The 14,037-nt window shown below is 40.2% G+C and overlaps 2 protein-coding genes across 4 annotated transcripts; both read right to left on the bottom strand.

The window, feature by feature from the left end:
* LOC115128936 (3'-5' exoribonuclease 1-like) lies at positions 1-2,719 on the bottom strand. The gene is made up of 7 exons (XM_029659072.2): positions 2,303-2,719; positions 2,010-2,182; positions 1,618-1,840; positions 1,386-1,469; positions 1,155-1,264; positions 929-1,043; positions 1-822 (listed from the first exon to the last, which is right to left on the bottom strand). Exons 1-7 carry the CDS (start codon positions 2,378-2,380, stop codon positions 580-582), a joined length of 1,026 nt encoding a protein of 341 aa, XP_029514932.1. The 5' UTR covers positions 2,381-2,719; the 3' UTR covers positions 1-579.
* A 4,580-nt stretch (positions 2,720-7,299) lies between these two features.
* Positions 7,300-12,970, bottom strand: LOC115125734 (protein phosphatase 1 regulatory subunit 3B-like). 3 transcript variants are annotated; one of them, XM_029655310.2, is made up of 2 exons: positions 12,866-12,970; positions 7,300-9,802 (listed from the first exon to the last, which is right to left on the bottom strand). In XM_029655310.2, the coding sequence occupies exon 2, from the start codon at positions 9,769-9,771 to the stop codon at positions 8,908-8,910; it is 864 nt and encodes a 287-aa protein (XP_029511170.1). In that variant the 5' UTR covers positions 9,772-9,802; positions 12,866-12,970; the 3' UTR covers positions 7,300-8,907. The 3 variants fall into 3 exon arrangements, with proteins under 3 accessions (XP_029511170.1, XP_029511164.1, XP_029511156.1); XM_029655304.2 differs by lacking the exon at positions 12,866-12,970 and adding an exon at positions 11,741-11,920; XM_029655296.2 differs by lacking the exon at positions 12,866-12,970 and adding an exon at positions 11,469-11,734.
* Positions 12,971-14,037: the final 1,067 nt, after the last annotated feature.

The following is a 14,037-nucleotide window of genomic DNA, read 5'->3' as shown; positions in this document are numbered from 1 at the left end:
TAAAACGAAGGAAATATTTATTAGTATTAAACTAGAAATGGTTTAAGACAATAGCTCATACATTATTAGCCCACGAGTTTGTGCAATGCTTACACCAAACATATCCTCAATTTTCTTGGACCTGTTTTAGTGGACTCAAAGTTCAATAAGTACACAGGCATGCGCTGTAAAAAATAAAAACTGAAGCAAGGCCTCTAAAAGACACAGTTAAGTCAATTTGAGGGTCAGCAAGGTTGTTTTGTTTTCAGACAATATGAAAGACAAAAGCCCAGCGAAATAACAATTATTCTTTAAAGAAACTTGTAGCAAACCATGTCTGAGTGCTACTGTGGAAATCTACAGAAGTTGTCAAAAGGCAGAAACAACATTTGTATTGTGGTAAGTGGCACTACTAATAAAATAAAATAAACTATCCAGAGTCCCACAATTTGGGACAAAAAGTAGACTCAGATTGAGTGGGAAAAAATGCAATGAATTATTTTCAAGTCATGGGAGTAAAACAGACATGGGATGCCTGCTTGAAGGCCCCAATGTAGACGTCAGAGCCAGGGGATGTGGAGCTGAAGTCGAGGTGGGGGGCTAGACTCTGCTGCGAGGATTATGTGGGGGTGGGGCTCCTTCCACAGGGGCAGAGCTGGGCACAGTCCGCAGCTGTCCTTCATGCATGCGCTCGTTGATGCGCAGTTGGCAGCCATCCTGCAGCATGCGCAGCGCAATGCGAGCAATGTTGCGCGAGTCATCCAGGCCAGAGTGAGGGCGGCCCTCGTATTGAAGTCCCAGCTTCTCTAGCATGCTGCTCAGCTTGGTCTGGGTACGAGGGACCTATGAAAAAGAAAGCGAGGATTCTAGTTCTATTGTTCTACTCAACAGATCGAGTCTAACGTCTCTACACTTAGAGAGATATTTCTGATAATTTTATTATCACAACCTTATAGAAGTTTCCGTAGAATTTTTTGATGTTGATCCACTTCTTTGCAAACTGTGGATATCTGAGCCGACTTAAACGGCACTGGGTGTTCATGAACTTGCTCATGTCCCAAGATCTGTGGAAATAACAAAAGCACATAGTTGCACTAATGAGAACATGTAATATCTCGCTAGTTATCATTAATACATAAAAGCAGTGTTAGTACCCTCTGACAACACGTACATACCCATCTGTAAGAATGGCATATTTGTATTTTGTGCCAAGCTCTTTCTCCTGAAGCCAAAGCACCACCCGCTTAAGAACGTCGGGGAACGTGTCTGCTTCATCCACCATTTTCTGGCCCAAAAAAAGCAGTTAGAAAACTCTTATATTAACAGTACAATGTGTGAAGTATTGTGGATCATAGTATTCTAGTCCTTCAAAATTGGTTTAGACAACAATCTGTCTGGTGTCTCACCTGTGTTATCCCTGTCAACTTTATGCAGAACTCTGACAGCTGTGTGTTGACTTCTGGCCTGACATATTCCTGAAAGCTGTCCTCCTACAATGAAATCAAGTGTCATTCATGATAACAAAACATGTGTATTATTTGCATCAACTACTAATGTGAACTCAAAAGGGCCATACATCTGATAGTACACGCAAGCCTTACAATGCATTGATTCTAACAATGTCCCCTCCTCACTTACAATGTCTAAAGTGTGGGTGTTGAACAGGACCATTGGAAACTCAATGATTTCATGCGTGAAGTCAAGGGGGTTGTCCTGTTCACACGTTGCCTCAAAGTCCACCACACAGATGAAGTCGTAGTATGCATCAGTTGGTCCACCCTCTGTCACAGACTGCATCAAAGACAGCTTCTGCTTCTTGTAGTAGTTCTTCAACCGCTTCTTCATCACATCCTTCACACCTCTACACACAGTGAGAGAGAGAGACACACACACGTGGGATCATGTTCAGTGATACAGATATTTTTCCAGTGACATGTCAAGCAGCTCTGGGATTTCCTAACGTAGAAATCCTGATCTCCAATGGATTACGTTTGTAACAATCTCCTGCTGAAACAAGTGTTCCTACATACCTTGTGTCAAGCTTACACTCTGCCAGTTTAGACCGAAGCTCATCCTTGTTCATGCGGTTGATATGTCCATTTGCAAGAGCAATCTCCTTGTAAACAGGATCACTGAACTCGCCACGAGTAGAAGATACTTGAGGGACAGGTTCGCCAATGTTACTACACACCTTGTTGCAAGACTTGAAATAGAGAAAGGAATATAACGTTAGTCTCACAAATAGGTAACTCGTTTAAAACATCACCTGGCTGTTATTCCTACTGTAGCAGAGTTAACGTTAGCTGTACAGTAAATTACTCACCTTGTCATCTTCCTCGGGTTCAGAAGACAATTTCACATTGTCACCCTTGTCTTGAATATTCTCCTTGTATTCCTCCATTATTGAGGGATAGGATTGTCTCAACCAACTAATCCAAGTATGTTGACTGGAAATAAAATGTTTGCGTTCTACTTGCTAGCTAACTGGTCTCTTGTAGCAAACAATCCTCCTGTCATGTCCTCTGTTTCCGCGCGTTCTTCCCGCGTGTCCGTGGTCAGCGATTTAAAAAAATATTTATCCGAAGTTTGTCGCGGAACAAGGTTAACGTTACACGATATTAGACACTTCCCTTTATTCATATCTTTCCAACCTTATTCAGACAATACACATTTTACATAATACATGTAAAATTGTGGGAAAATATAAACAATCAAACGTAATCTCCGGTTGCAGTTCCGGTTAAACTTGTAGCCTAAAATACATTAGTGACACCTAATGACAGGGAAGACCATTACATCAGGAAATCGACTACCAGGCTCCTCTTTTTAGTTGAATCTAAACAAGGAGGCACTAGAAAGTAACAAGCAATCAATCTAATTTATGAAACAAAAATATAAACGCAAAATATAAAGTGTTGGTCCCATGTTTAATGAGCTGAAATAAAATATCCTAGACATTTTCCACAAGCACAAAAAGCTTATTTCTCTCAAATGTTGTAAACAAATTTGTTTACATCTCTTTGCCAAGATAATCCATCCACCTGACAGGCGTGGCATATCAAGAAACTGACAGGATGATCGTTACACAGGTGCAGCTCTAAAATGTGCTGTTTTGTCACACAACACAATGTCTCAAGTTTTGAGGGGTGAGCTATTTGCATGCTGACTGCAGGAATGTCCACCAGAGCTGTTACCAGAAAATGGAATGTTAATTTCTCTACCATACCATACCATACCCAACATCCTTTTAGAGAATTTGGCAGTACGTCCAACCGGCCTCACAACCGTAGACCACATGTATGGCATTGTGTGAGCCAGAGATTTTCTTATGTCAACGTTGTGAACAAAGTGCCCCATGGTGGTTGTGGGATTATGCTATGGGCAGGCATAAACTAGACAATGAACATAATTTAATTTTACCGATGACCATTTGAATGCACTGAGATACCGTGACAAGATCCTGAGACCCATTGTCGTGTCATTCATCTGCTGCCATCAACTCATGTTTCAGCATGATAATGCACAGCCCCATGTCAGAAGGTTCTGTACACATTTTCTGGAAGCTGAAAATACCAGAGTTCTTCCATGACCTGCATACTCACCAGACATGTCATCCATTGAGCATGTTTGGGATGCTCTGGGTCAATGTGTACGACAGCATGTTCCAGTTCCTGCCAATATCCAGTCATTTCGCACAGCAATTGAAGAGGAGTGGGACAACATTCCACAGGCCACAATCAACAGCCTGATCAACTCCATGCGATGGAAATGTGTCGCAATGCATGAGGCAAATGGTGGTCACACCAGATATTGACTGGTTTTCTGATCCACACCCCTACCTCTTTTTTTGTTGGTATCTGTGACCAACAAATGCATATCTGTATTCCCAGTCATGTGAAATCCATAGATTAGGGTTTAATGAGTTTACTTCAATTGACTGATTTTCATAAATTAACTGGAACTCAGTAAAATCTTTGAAATTGTTGTATGTTAAGTTGATATTGTCCTTCAGTATACAATAATGGTGAAGCTACAGTACATTGGTGGTCACAGCACAACTCATGCAGAAATACTGGTGCTTACACTGTGCATGGAAAGTTGATTTAACAGTGGGATGTGAATTATTCTCAAATTAAATTAATATCTAAACATAATTGTAAGGCTTTGTTCCACATACAGTACTAGTCAAAGGTTTGGACACAACTACTCATTCTTGTCATAATATGGACTTTTTTATATTTTACCATATAGGGCTATCTTCTGTATACCACCCCAACCTTGTCACAACACAACTGATTGGCTCAAACGCATTAAAAATGAACTTTTAACAAGGAACACCTGTTAATTGAAATGCATTCCAAGTGACTACCTCATGAAGCTGGTTGAGAGAAAGGCAAAGGACAAAGGGTGGCTATTTGAAGAATCTCAAATATAAAATATATTTTGATTGTTTAACACTTTTTTGGTTACTACATGATTCCATATGTGTTATTTCATAGTTTTGATGTCTTCACTATTATTCTACAATGTAGAAAATAGTAAAAAAAATAAACCCTTGAATGAGTAGGTGTGTCCAAACGTTTGACTGGTACTGTACATAGTGTATTCGGAAAGTATTCAGACCCCTTGACCTTTTCCCACATTTTGTTACATTACAGCCTTATTCTAAAATTGATTAAATAGTTTTTTTCCTCCTCAATGTACACACACAACACCCCATAATGACAAAGCAAAAACAGTTTTTTTAATGTTTGCAAATGTATACAAAATTAAAAACAGAAATATCACATTTACATACACTACCGTTCATATGTTTGGGGTCACTTAGAAATGTCCTTGTTTTTGAAAGAAAAGCAAATTGACTATATCGTGCAAAGCTGTGTACGAGATCTGTGTACTACTCCCTTCACAGAACAACGTAAACTGGCTCTAACCAGAATAGAAAGAGGAGTGGGAGGCCCCAGTGCACAACTGAACAATAGGACAAGTACATTAGAGTGTCTAGTTTGAGAAACAGATGCCTCACAAGTCCTCACTGACAGCTTCATTAAATAGTACCTGCAAAACACCAGTCTCAACATCAACAGTGAAGAGGCGACTCCGGGATGCTGGCCTTCTAGGCAGAGTTCCTCTGTCCAGTGCCTGGGTTCTTTTGCCCATCTTAACCTTTTCTTTTTATTGGCCAGTCTGAGATATGGCTTTTTCGATGAAACTCTGCCTAGAAGGCCAGCATCCCGGAGTCGCCTCCTCACTGTTGACGTTGAGACTGGTGTTTTGCGGGTACTATTTAATCAAGCTGCCAGTTGAGGACTTATGATATTTGAGGCATCTGTTTCTCAAACTAGACACACTAATGTACTTGTCCTCTTGCTCAGTTGTGGACCAGGGACTCCCACTCCTCTTTCTATTCTGGTTAGGGCCAGTTTGCGCTGTTCTGTGAAGGGAGTAGTACACAGATCTCATACACAGCCTTATTTTCTCAGAACAAGAATAGACTGACGATTTTCAGAAGAAAGGTCTTTGTTTCTGGCCATTTTGAGCCTGTAATCAAACCCAGAAATGCTGATGCTCCAGATACTCAACTAGTCTAAAGAAGGACCGTTTTATTACTTCTTGAATCAGGACAGTTTTCAGCTGTGCTAACATAATTGCAAAAGGGTTTTCTAATGATCAATTAGCCTTTCAAAATGCTAAACTTGGATTAGTTAACACAACGTGCCATTGGAACACAGGAGTGATGGTTGCTGATAATGGGCATCTGTACACCTACGTAGATATTCCATTAAAAATCAGCCAATCCCAGCTACAATAGAAATGTACAACATTAACAATGTCTTCACTATTTCTGATCAATTTGATGCTATTTTAATGGACAAAAAAAAGCTTTTCTTACAAAAACAAGGACATTTCTAAGTGACCCCAAACTTTTGAACGATAGTGTAAGTATTCAGAACCTTTATCCAGTACTTTGTTTAAGCACCTTTGGCAGCGATTACAGCCTTTGTGGTATGATGCTATACGCTTGGCACACCTGTACTTGGGGAGTTTCTCCCATTCTTCTCTGCAGATCCTCTCAAGCTCCGTCAGTTTGGATGGGGAGCGTAGCTGCACAGCTATTTTCAGGTCTCTCCAGACATGTTCGTTCGGGTTCAAGTTTTAGAGAATTGTAATCATTGAATATTGTAAGAGCCTTCATTGTCTGCTTATATGCCTCTATCTATCCTACGGTTCTGACTTGGTGTACAGGGAGAACACTAACAATGGCCAATGTTCTGAATTTTGTTGCTGTACATTTCAAAAGTGGTGGACAACTAGTTATGGCTACCTCCAACCTAGCTCGCTCATTGAGGTCTTAAAATTACGTATTTGCCTCTTTTCCGCTTGTTGTCCCCTTATGCCATAGTTTGTACATCTCAATTGTCAGTAGAAAACACATTTGTTTATGCAAGTCAGCCATGATTCTTTTTGAAAGGCAGTAAATGAGGCTGAATGAACTGTTTTGCTTCCACACAAGGCTCCGCTGATTGCCAGGTGTGGCAGTGGTAAGGTGTTGGGACTGATGTTGGTACTCCGCAGTTGGGGAAAGCTTTATGTAGGCCCTAACAGTTTGTGGGCACCGTTTGTCAGTGGTGGATAAAGTACCCAATTGTCATAGAGTAAAGGTTTTGATACCTTAATAGAAAGTTACAAGTAAAAGTCACCCAGCAAAATACTACTTGAGTAAAAGTCTAAAAGTATTTGATTTTAAATATACTTAAGTATCAAAAGTAAATGCAATTGCTAAAATATACTTAAGTATCAAAAGTAGAAGTTAAATTATAAATCATTTCAAATTCCTTATATTTTCTGTTTGCCCCAAGATTTACATGCTAAAATTGCCAACTCTTATAAGACCCTTTATAAAAGACAGCAAATTGTTCTTAGTGACCAAGAAAGATTTCTTACCCCTCACTCAGTTCATTTTTGTTTTTAGTGTGTTTGATATAGTAGTGAACTCTACAGTAAACAGTCTAATCTGTTAATGTATGGCTTGGTGAATGGTGTCTAAGGGTCTTGCTGAATATAGTTCAGCCGGCAGACCTTTGTACAGGTTGCTATGCGTTGAACAGGCTTCATCGGTCACTTCTATAGACATCTGTTTGAGTATCATAGTTCATAGTGACGAGGTCATGGGATTGATAAGTCAAACAAACCTTTGGTTAGCTCTCCTATCATTTCACTGAATTGCCATCAAAAGGCTTGTTTCATATCACCCACAGTAGTAATACCACCTCTGTGCTGGAGGTTTCAACGAGGAGTTTAAATAAACAAAACATGTAATATTCTTGCAAAACATATTTAATTCTGACATACAAAAATCCATCCTTCATACTTGTTCCTTTAAAAACATATCCAATGACTCTTATTTACATAGAGCAGCATAGTGAACACGGTAAAACATTTTAAATCATCAACAGGAGCAGACAGAAATGTGTATTTCTAAGGTTCCAGTCCCAAGTAAATTCCTGCCATTCCTACCCCTTTTAAAATCGAAGGATTTGAACTCAATACACCCACATACCAGAATGAGCTCAGTACAAACATGGTGCAGATCCTGAAGGGACTTAAAAATACCGGTCTATTCTGAAGTCATATCACTTAACATAAATCAACTTAAAGAACTCAGTACAAGAGATGTGATGTGAAAGTACAGACATTTTGATTCCAAATCTATTTGTTAAAAATCATTGAAAGTTTCATCGTAAACATTGCTCTTCCAATTATTTTGACCTGCATCACACATAACAGTGTACATAGTTTTACCAGTTAGTGTAATGGCTTATCCCAACACATACAGTGGGGTCCAGAATTACTAGATCCCTTGACAAAGAGGGGCAAAATACACTGTATAAAATAAATACTGAGCTATATTGCATTAAATGTATATTTTACACTAATACAATTGCTCAGAGAGAGATATATATATATATATATATAATAGTTGTTAAACAATCTCAAAAAGATAAGGGACAAATGATTGGATCCTCTGTTTTCAATAGTCCAGCATCCCTGTGTTTGTCCATCCCTTTTTAAGGATAACGACACAATTCACAGTAGGGCTGAGGTATTTTCTGCATGCGCATTGTTCTTTCGAAGGTTAAACCCACCATTGGTGTGCGGGCCAAAGACTACTATTTTCATGTCTTATGACAATAGCACTGGTTCCTATCCAAGTGCCATTGCCATTTAGCAAACTTCAGGCGGTGCTATGGTCATACGACATGAAAATAGAGCTCTTTGACCACGCACACCAATGGTGGGTTTAGCCTTCAAAAGAACAACGCATATGCAGAAAATACCTAATCCCTACTGTAAAATATAGTGGTGCATCTTTGATGTTATGGGGCTAAAACATTTTTGAAAAAGGCTCAATTGTCGTTATCCTCGCAAAGGAAGGGTGATGGCATATTGAAAACATGGGATCCCTAAATTTTGACCTCATCTTTGAGATTTTTTTTTATTACTTGTTAAACAAAATCTTTGTCTGAGCAATTGTATTAGTACAAAATATAATTTATACATTTTTTGAGCATAGAATAGAGACCAGTTTGAATTTTTCATTTTTTTACTAATCTTTATCAAGGGATCCAATAATTCCAGAACCCACTGTAGATTAAGTACAAAAGCTAGATATTAATTATGTTCTTCTCTTGGTTCAGTCAACATCTACACTGAGATATGCCTGTTAATTAAACCTGCTTTGCAATCAGTAAATGTCACATCTGAATATTCTAGTTCTGATAATCCACAGAGTATACAACCCCCATCCCAAAACGTATTTCCTTTTCCTATTGCTTTTGTTCCCCCGAGCATGGCGAGACTGGCCTGGCATGAAGAAACAGCCCTTTCTCTGAACAAAAAACATTTTACTCTAAGGATGACGGCTTTTCAGTAGTACGGTCTAATATCCTCATATCCTGCATAACTTGGCCACTCTGGGAACATCCCATGGGAGCATCTAGGACTTCCATAGAAGTCGAATTGAATTCCAAGATCAAACGAGTGTCTCTGCTGGTTATTGCTGAAGCTGCCCTGGCCGTCCATCTTCAGAGCAGACCAGATGATCCTGTAGTTTCGGCCCTGGTTACCGTCCCAGTATGTCTGGCCGTTGACTTTGTAGCAGATGGCAAACTCTATGTGCTTGTGTGGCCTCAGCTCAGCTGGAAGGGAAATCACGAAGGCGAAGGTGTCATAGTTCGAGCCTGTGTAGGTGTCCTTCAAGTACTGGCACTCCAAGTCTGTGTAGCTTTTCCAAGTGTCAAAGGTTACACGCACCTTGACAGACTTCTCAAAGGACAGGTTTTTGACTTTCACGGTTCCAGAAAGTGCCTTCTCATTCAGCATGCAGTGCTCTAGGCAGACAAGCTCAGTCTCCAGACGCTGACGGAACAGCAGGTAATCAGAGGAGGGCTGGGTGAAGCCCATTATCAGTTTGTCCTCCTCATTTGGTAACTTGAGTGAAGAGCTGAACAGCTCTGTGATGTTGAGTGGGATGTTAATAGTGTCAAAATGAGAAAAGAACTTCACCTTGGTGAGGGCCAGGCCCTTGTGGTCGGCGAAGGACACTCGCCTTTTAGGCTTCCCATTCTTCTCATGAAGCAAATCTGGTTCAGTCTGCATAGGAGGGGCAGAGGGTTTGAACCGCATGCAGGGCTTCAGACAGGGTCGTAGTGGTTGTAGTGATTTCGGGGACCTCGTGTAGCAGAAGTCATCGTTTGACAGGTAGAGCGGCATGGCCAATTCAATCGGCATGGTGGACTTGTGAGGAAAGAGGCTGAATAGACTGAGGGGAAAAAAACAAAGATACCAGAACATTGTCATTAGTTCAGTTGCTTCAAACAATGTTTGACAGAATACACATTCTCTTGTGAAATGTATACAGTATCTTTATTGCTGAATTTGCATGTGAAACATTACGCAACCGTAGGCTAAGTGCATGGCCAGAGCAAACATTGCATAAATTTCATCAGCTGATAGATCAACCCCCAAGTTACTCATGTTCAGCCAACCATCACATGCATTTGATTGTCTGCCGTATAATATCACTGTTTAAGTTGTCAAAAGGTCTTCTCTAACCTACTTGCCCAATGTGTATAATCATGGGTATGCCTCAGTATTTGTACAATCCATCATGTAATCATTTGGAAAAGGGAAGGTGATCATGTATAGCCTTTTCCTGAAATGCTGTGGGGTGGGGTGGGGGTTCTTCTGAAATGCTAAATGAGTTTGAGGTCTCCATAATATCCACATTTCTTGTACTTGACCTATTTTATTGGATAGCCTTGTCTTGAGGTGAGGCATAGGCACGCAACTGATATCTGACAGAAATAGAGTTAAGGAAGTATTTAAGTATGATAGTATCCACGAGTTCATCTGACTCTTGGGAAGTAAATAAAGGGCCTCATTGCCAAAGTATCACTTTAAAGCCCATTCTTACTGCACTAAACTTGTCTCACTTTACTAACATGAACTTCAGAACTGAAACACTACAGATCATTACTTACTCAGTGTTACACACATGCTGTCCTTTAATTTCTAATATGCCAAACAAGGGAAATTTAGCAGACAATTTTATCCAGTGCAGTTGTGATTCCCTATATTTGCATACTGGGCCCCCGTGGGAATCGAACCCACAACCCTGGTGTTGCAACGGAGCAACACAGGACCCATAATTGTCTCTCTTTCTGGTTTCAGTTTTTCTGACAGTTCATTGTGAAACAAAAAACACGGTACACTAACTAGCCAATAAACTATACCCAACATTACATGTTAAAGCTTGCGAATAGCCATTGATATGATGGTGCTGCTTAAGGATTTGCCTAATCAGCAAATGTTTTACCATTCATCCACACTACTTGGCGATACTTTATTAAATCTCGATTCAGAAGCCCGCATTGTTTTATAATCTCCTGTTCTAGTTGCAAGTAGAACCCCAATAATGAGGTAATATTCATCAGAAAGATATTAAAAGCATTTTTTGCAGAGAGTGAGGAGACATTTTAGCTAGCAGACATTTCACGTTTCCAAATTCTTTCCATAAACTATCCAGTTTTTTAAAGTGACAATGCCGCGGCCACGCAACCCAAACAAAGATCTACACACATGCAAGACGCATCTCACTTAATACAGAAAGTGGATTTAAGATTTTCCTGGATATTTTCTTTTTTTGGCGTTCCACCTGCAACTGGAAACAGATGTTTATAATACACCGCAGCTTTCTGAATCAAGAACGAAGAAAGTACCGGCAAGTAAAGGTTAGTTGAATGTTGCATGACTGCATTGTCTATGGGCCATATTCAGAGACCACGTATTCTCGACCTCAGAGGCTGAGGTTTGAGTTCCTTGGCTATGAACTAACTCAATGTTATAGACTACCACTGCGAATTGGATTACAATCCTGCAAAAGTGATAATTGTATTTATCTAACGTTAGTCATGAAACAAGCTTACCTTGTGCAACTGGTTTGTAACATTTGCAATGAATTCAGGAAGGATTGACATGAGCCTTGACATAGCCTACGTCTACTAGTCAGAAATCACCATCTCAGCGGTGAAAGCTCCTCTTCCTTGCCGTTTACATGTAGGCTATATTCAATTTTGCTGCAATGCTACTCTACTATTGCTACAAATCAAAAGTAAATAGCAACTTCAAACTGTATCCAGATTCAGTCATTCCACCGTTTCAAACACCAGACTGGGTTCAAGTGAACACGTAGGCCTACCTGTAGCCAATCACAAGTGGGCCGTGGAGGAGCGCTCGGTGAATCGTCAACTTGGTGAAAGAATATCTAGGGATAGTCGAATGACCGCTCTAACGATGGAAATACATGTCCTCAAAGATAGAAGACAGGCAAGATCAGGCGGGACCATTCTAGCAAATGAGAGGGCAGTTTTGCTCGTCAACAACTGGCACAACAACTGGCACAATAGTATTTTTTTTTTTGTAAATTGCCGGAATGCCACGTGTGTCTTATTAACAACCTAACAATTTGTATTTATTATGGATCCCAGCAGGTACTCTTCCTGGGGTCTAGCAAAATGAAGGCAGTTTATACAATTTAAAAAACATTACAATACATTCACAACACACTGTGTGCCCTCAGGCCCCTACTCCACCAGTACCACATTTATACAGTACTAAATCCATGTGTATGTATAGTGCGTATGTTATCGTGCGTGTATGCATGTGTCTGTGCCAATGTTTGTGTTGCTTCGCAGTCCCCGCTGTCCCATATGGTGTTTTTGTCATCTAATTTTACTGCTGTCATGATTTACTTGATGTGGAATAGAGTTCCATGTAGTCATGTAGTCACTCTTGTGGCATGTCTTGTGAGGTATGCACAGAACTTCTATTCGATCAAATAAGCCTCACGTAGCAAATTAGGAATTACATTTTTTGTTGACTAAATTCGACACTCATTGACTATCATACAAAAATCCTCACTTCTTGGTTTTATTATCGTGGACAGATTTTAAGCTGAGCAAACCCTCTCGCTTCTCATCTTACTTTCTGCATAGGTCCTAAAGCTAAATCAAAGCTGGTGGATCAATGAAGATGTCCCACTCAGGCCGTTTACCATTACTTTTTTGTTGTCACAGTTCCAGTCTGCTTAAGCATTTTAAGGCAAGGCTGCCCAATATTGGACTAAAGTAGCCTAACGTTACTCATCTTAGTCCAAGGATTTGACATGTTCTGTTTAAAGGGTGAATTGGCTCTGGAAGCCAAAACAGCCAAATTCACCATCTAAAGGTTTATCGATGTTCAATTGCGGAATGGTACTAGCAACATAAATCCCTCTACTTTCATATCACATCAATCATTTCACAAATGCAAAATACACACTTACTGTACTGTATACAGTTGCAGCCTACAGTATTTTTCAGGGACAACGGGTTTGTGGCGTCGGTCTTCCGTTTACACACAGGTGTTCGGTGACAAAGATGGCTAACTAGTACAGGTAGTCCATGGTCTTCTGTCTGTTTTCCGTAAACAAGCGCTGTAACATGGAAATATGGCCTTGTGGGAACCCTAGCCCTTTTAAAAGGTGTGTATCAACAACCTTCTGTTTTTTGAAAAGTATTTCTCTCTGATATTAAAGATACGGTCCTGATATTTCCAAAACCATACCACAAGCAATGCGTGTTAATATTCAGACCATGCATCACGGCTCTTAACAAATCTCATCCCCTACAGAAGACACTTTTATTCAATGATTTATGTGTAATGTAATGGGATTAAGTGCTAGGGCAGGGATACCTGGATATACAGTGCATTCGGAAAGTATTCAGACCACTTGTCTTTTTCCACATTTTGTTACATTACAGCCCTATTCTAAAATTGATTAAATTAATGTTTTCCCTCACCAATCTACACACAATACCCCCAAATGACAAAGCAAAAACAGGTTCTTAAACATTTTTGCAAATGTGTTTCAAATAATAAACAGAAATACCTTATTTACATAAGTATTCAGATCCTTTGTTATGACACTGGTAAATGTAGCTCAGGTGCATCCTGTTTCCATTGATCATCTTTGAGATGTTTTACAACTTGCTTGGAGTCCACCTGTGGTAAATTCAATTGATTGGACATGATTTGGACAGGCACAAATATAAGGTCCCACAGTTGACAGTGCATGTCAGAGCAGAAATCAAGCCATGAGGTCTAAGGAATTGTTGCAGCCTTGAAGGTACCCAAGAACACAGTGGCCTCCATCATTCTTAAATGGAAGAAGTTTGGAACCACCAAGAGTTCCCTAGAGCTGGCCGCCCGGCCAAACTGGGCAATCGGGGGAGAAAGGCTTTGGACAGGCAAGTGACCAAGAACCCGATGGCCACTCTGACAGAGCTCCAGAGTTCCCCTGTAGAGATGGGAGAACCTTTCAGAAACACGACCATCTCTCCAGCACTCCACCAATCAGGCCTTTATGGCACTCCTCAGTAAAAGGCACATTACAGCCAACTTGGAGTTTTTCAATAGGCACCTAAAGGACTCTCAGTCAATGGGAAACAATATTCT

This window comes from Oncorhynchus nerka, linkage group LG4 (genome assembly GCF_034236695.1).
Source record: "Oncorhynchus nerka isolate Pitt River linkage group LG4, Oner_Uvic_2.0, whole genome shotgun sequence".
In the NCBI taxonomy this organism is placed as follows: domain Eukaryota; kingdom Metazoa; phylum Chordata; class Actinopteri; order Salmoniformes; family Salmonidae; genus Oncorhynchus; species Oncorhynchus nerka.
The sequence above is the reverse complement of the archived record's forward strand: the minus strand, read 5'-3'. Positions and strand labels throughout refer to the sequence as shown.

Coding starts and splice junctions, on each gene's coding strand:
- LOC115128936 (XM_029659072.2), bottom strand. CDS start 2,380: ATGGAGGAATACAAGGAGAATATTCAAGACAAGGGTGACAATGTGAAA. Junction 1,470..1,617: donor ACACCCACACTTTAGACATT/GTAAGTGAGGAG, acceptor ATTTCATTGTAG/GAGGACAGCTTTCAGGAATA. Junction 1,044..1,154: donor TATGCCATTCTTACAGATGG/GTATGTACGTGT, acceptor TTATTTCCACAG/ATCTTGGGACATGAGCAAGT.
- LOC115125734 (XM_029655296.2), bottom strand. CDS start 11,491: ATGTTACAAACCAGTTGCACAAG. Junction 9,803..11,468: donor TTACAAACCAGTTGCACAAG/GTAAGCTTGTTT, acceptor TTTTCCCCTCAG/TCTATTCAGCCTCTTTCCTC.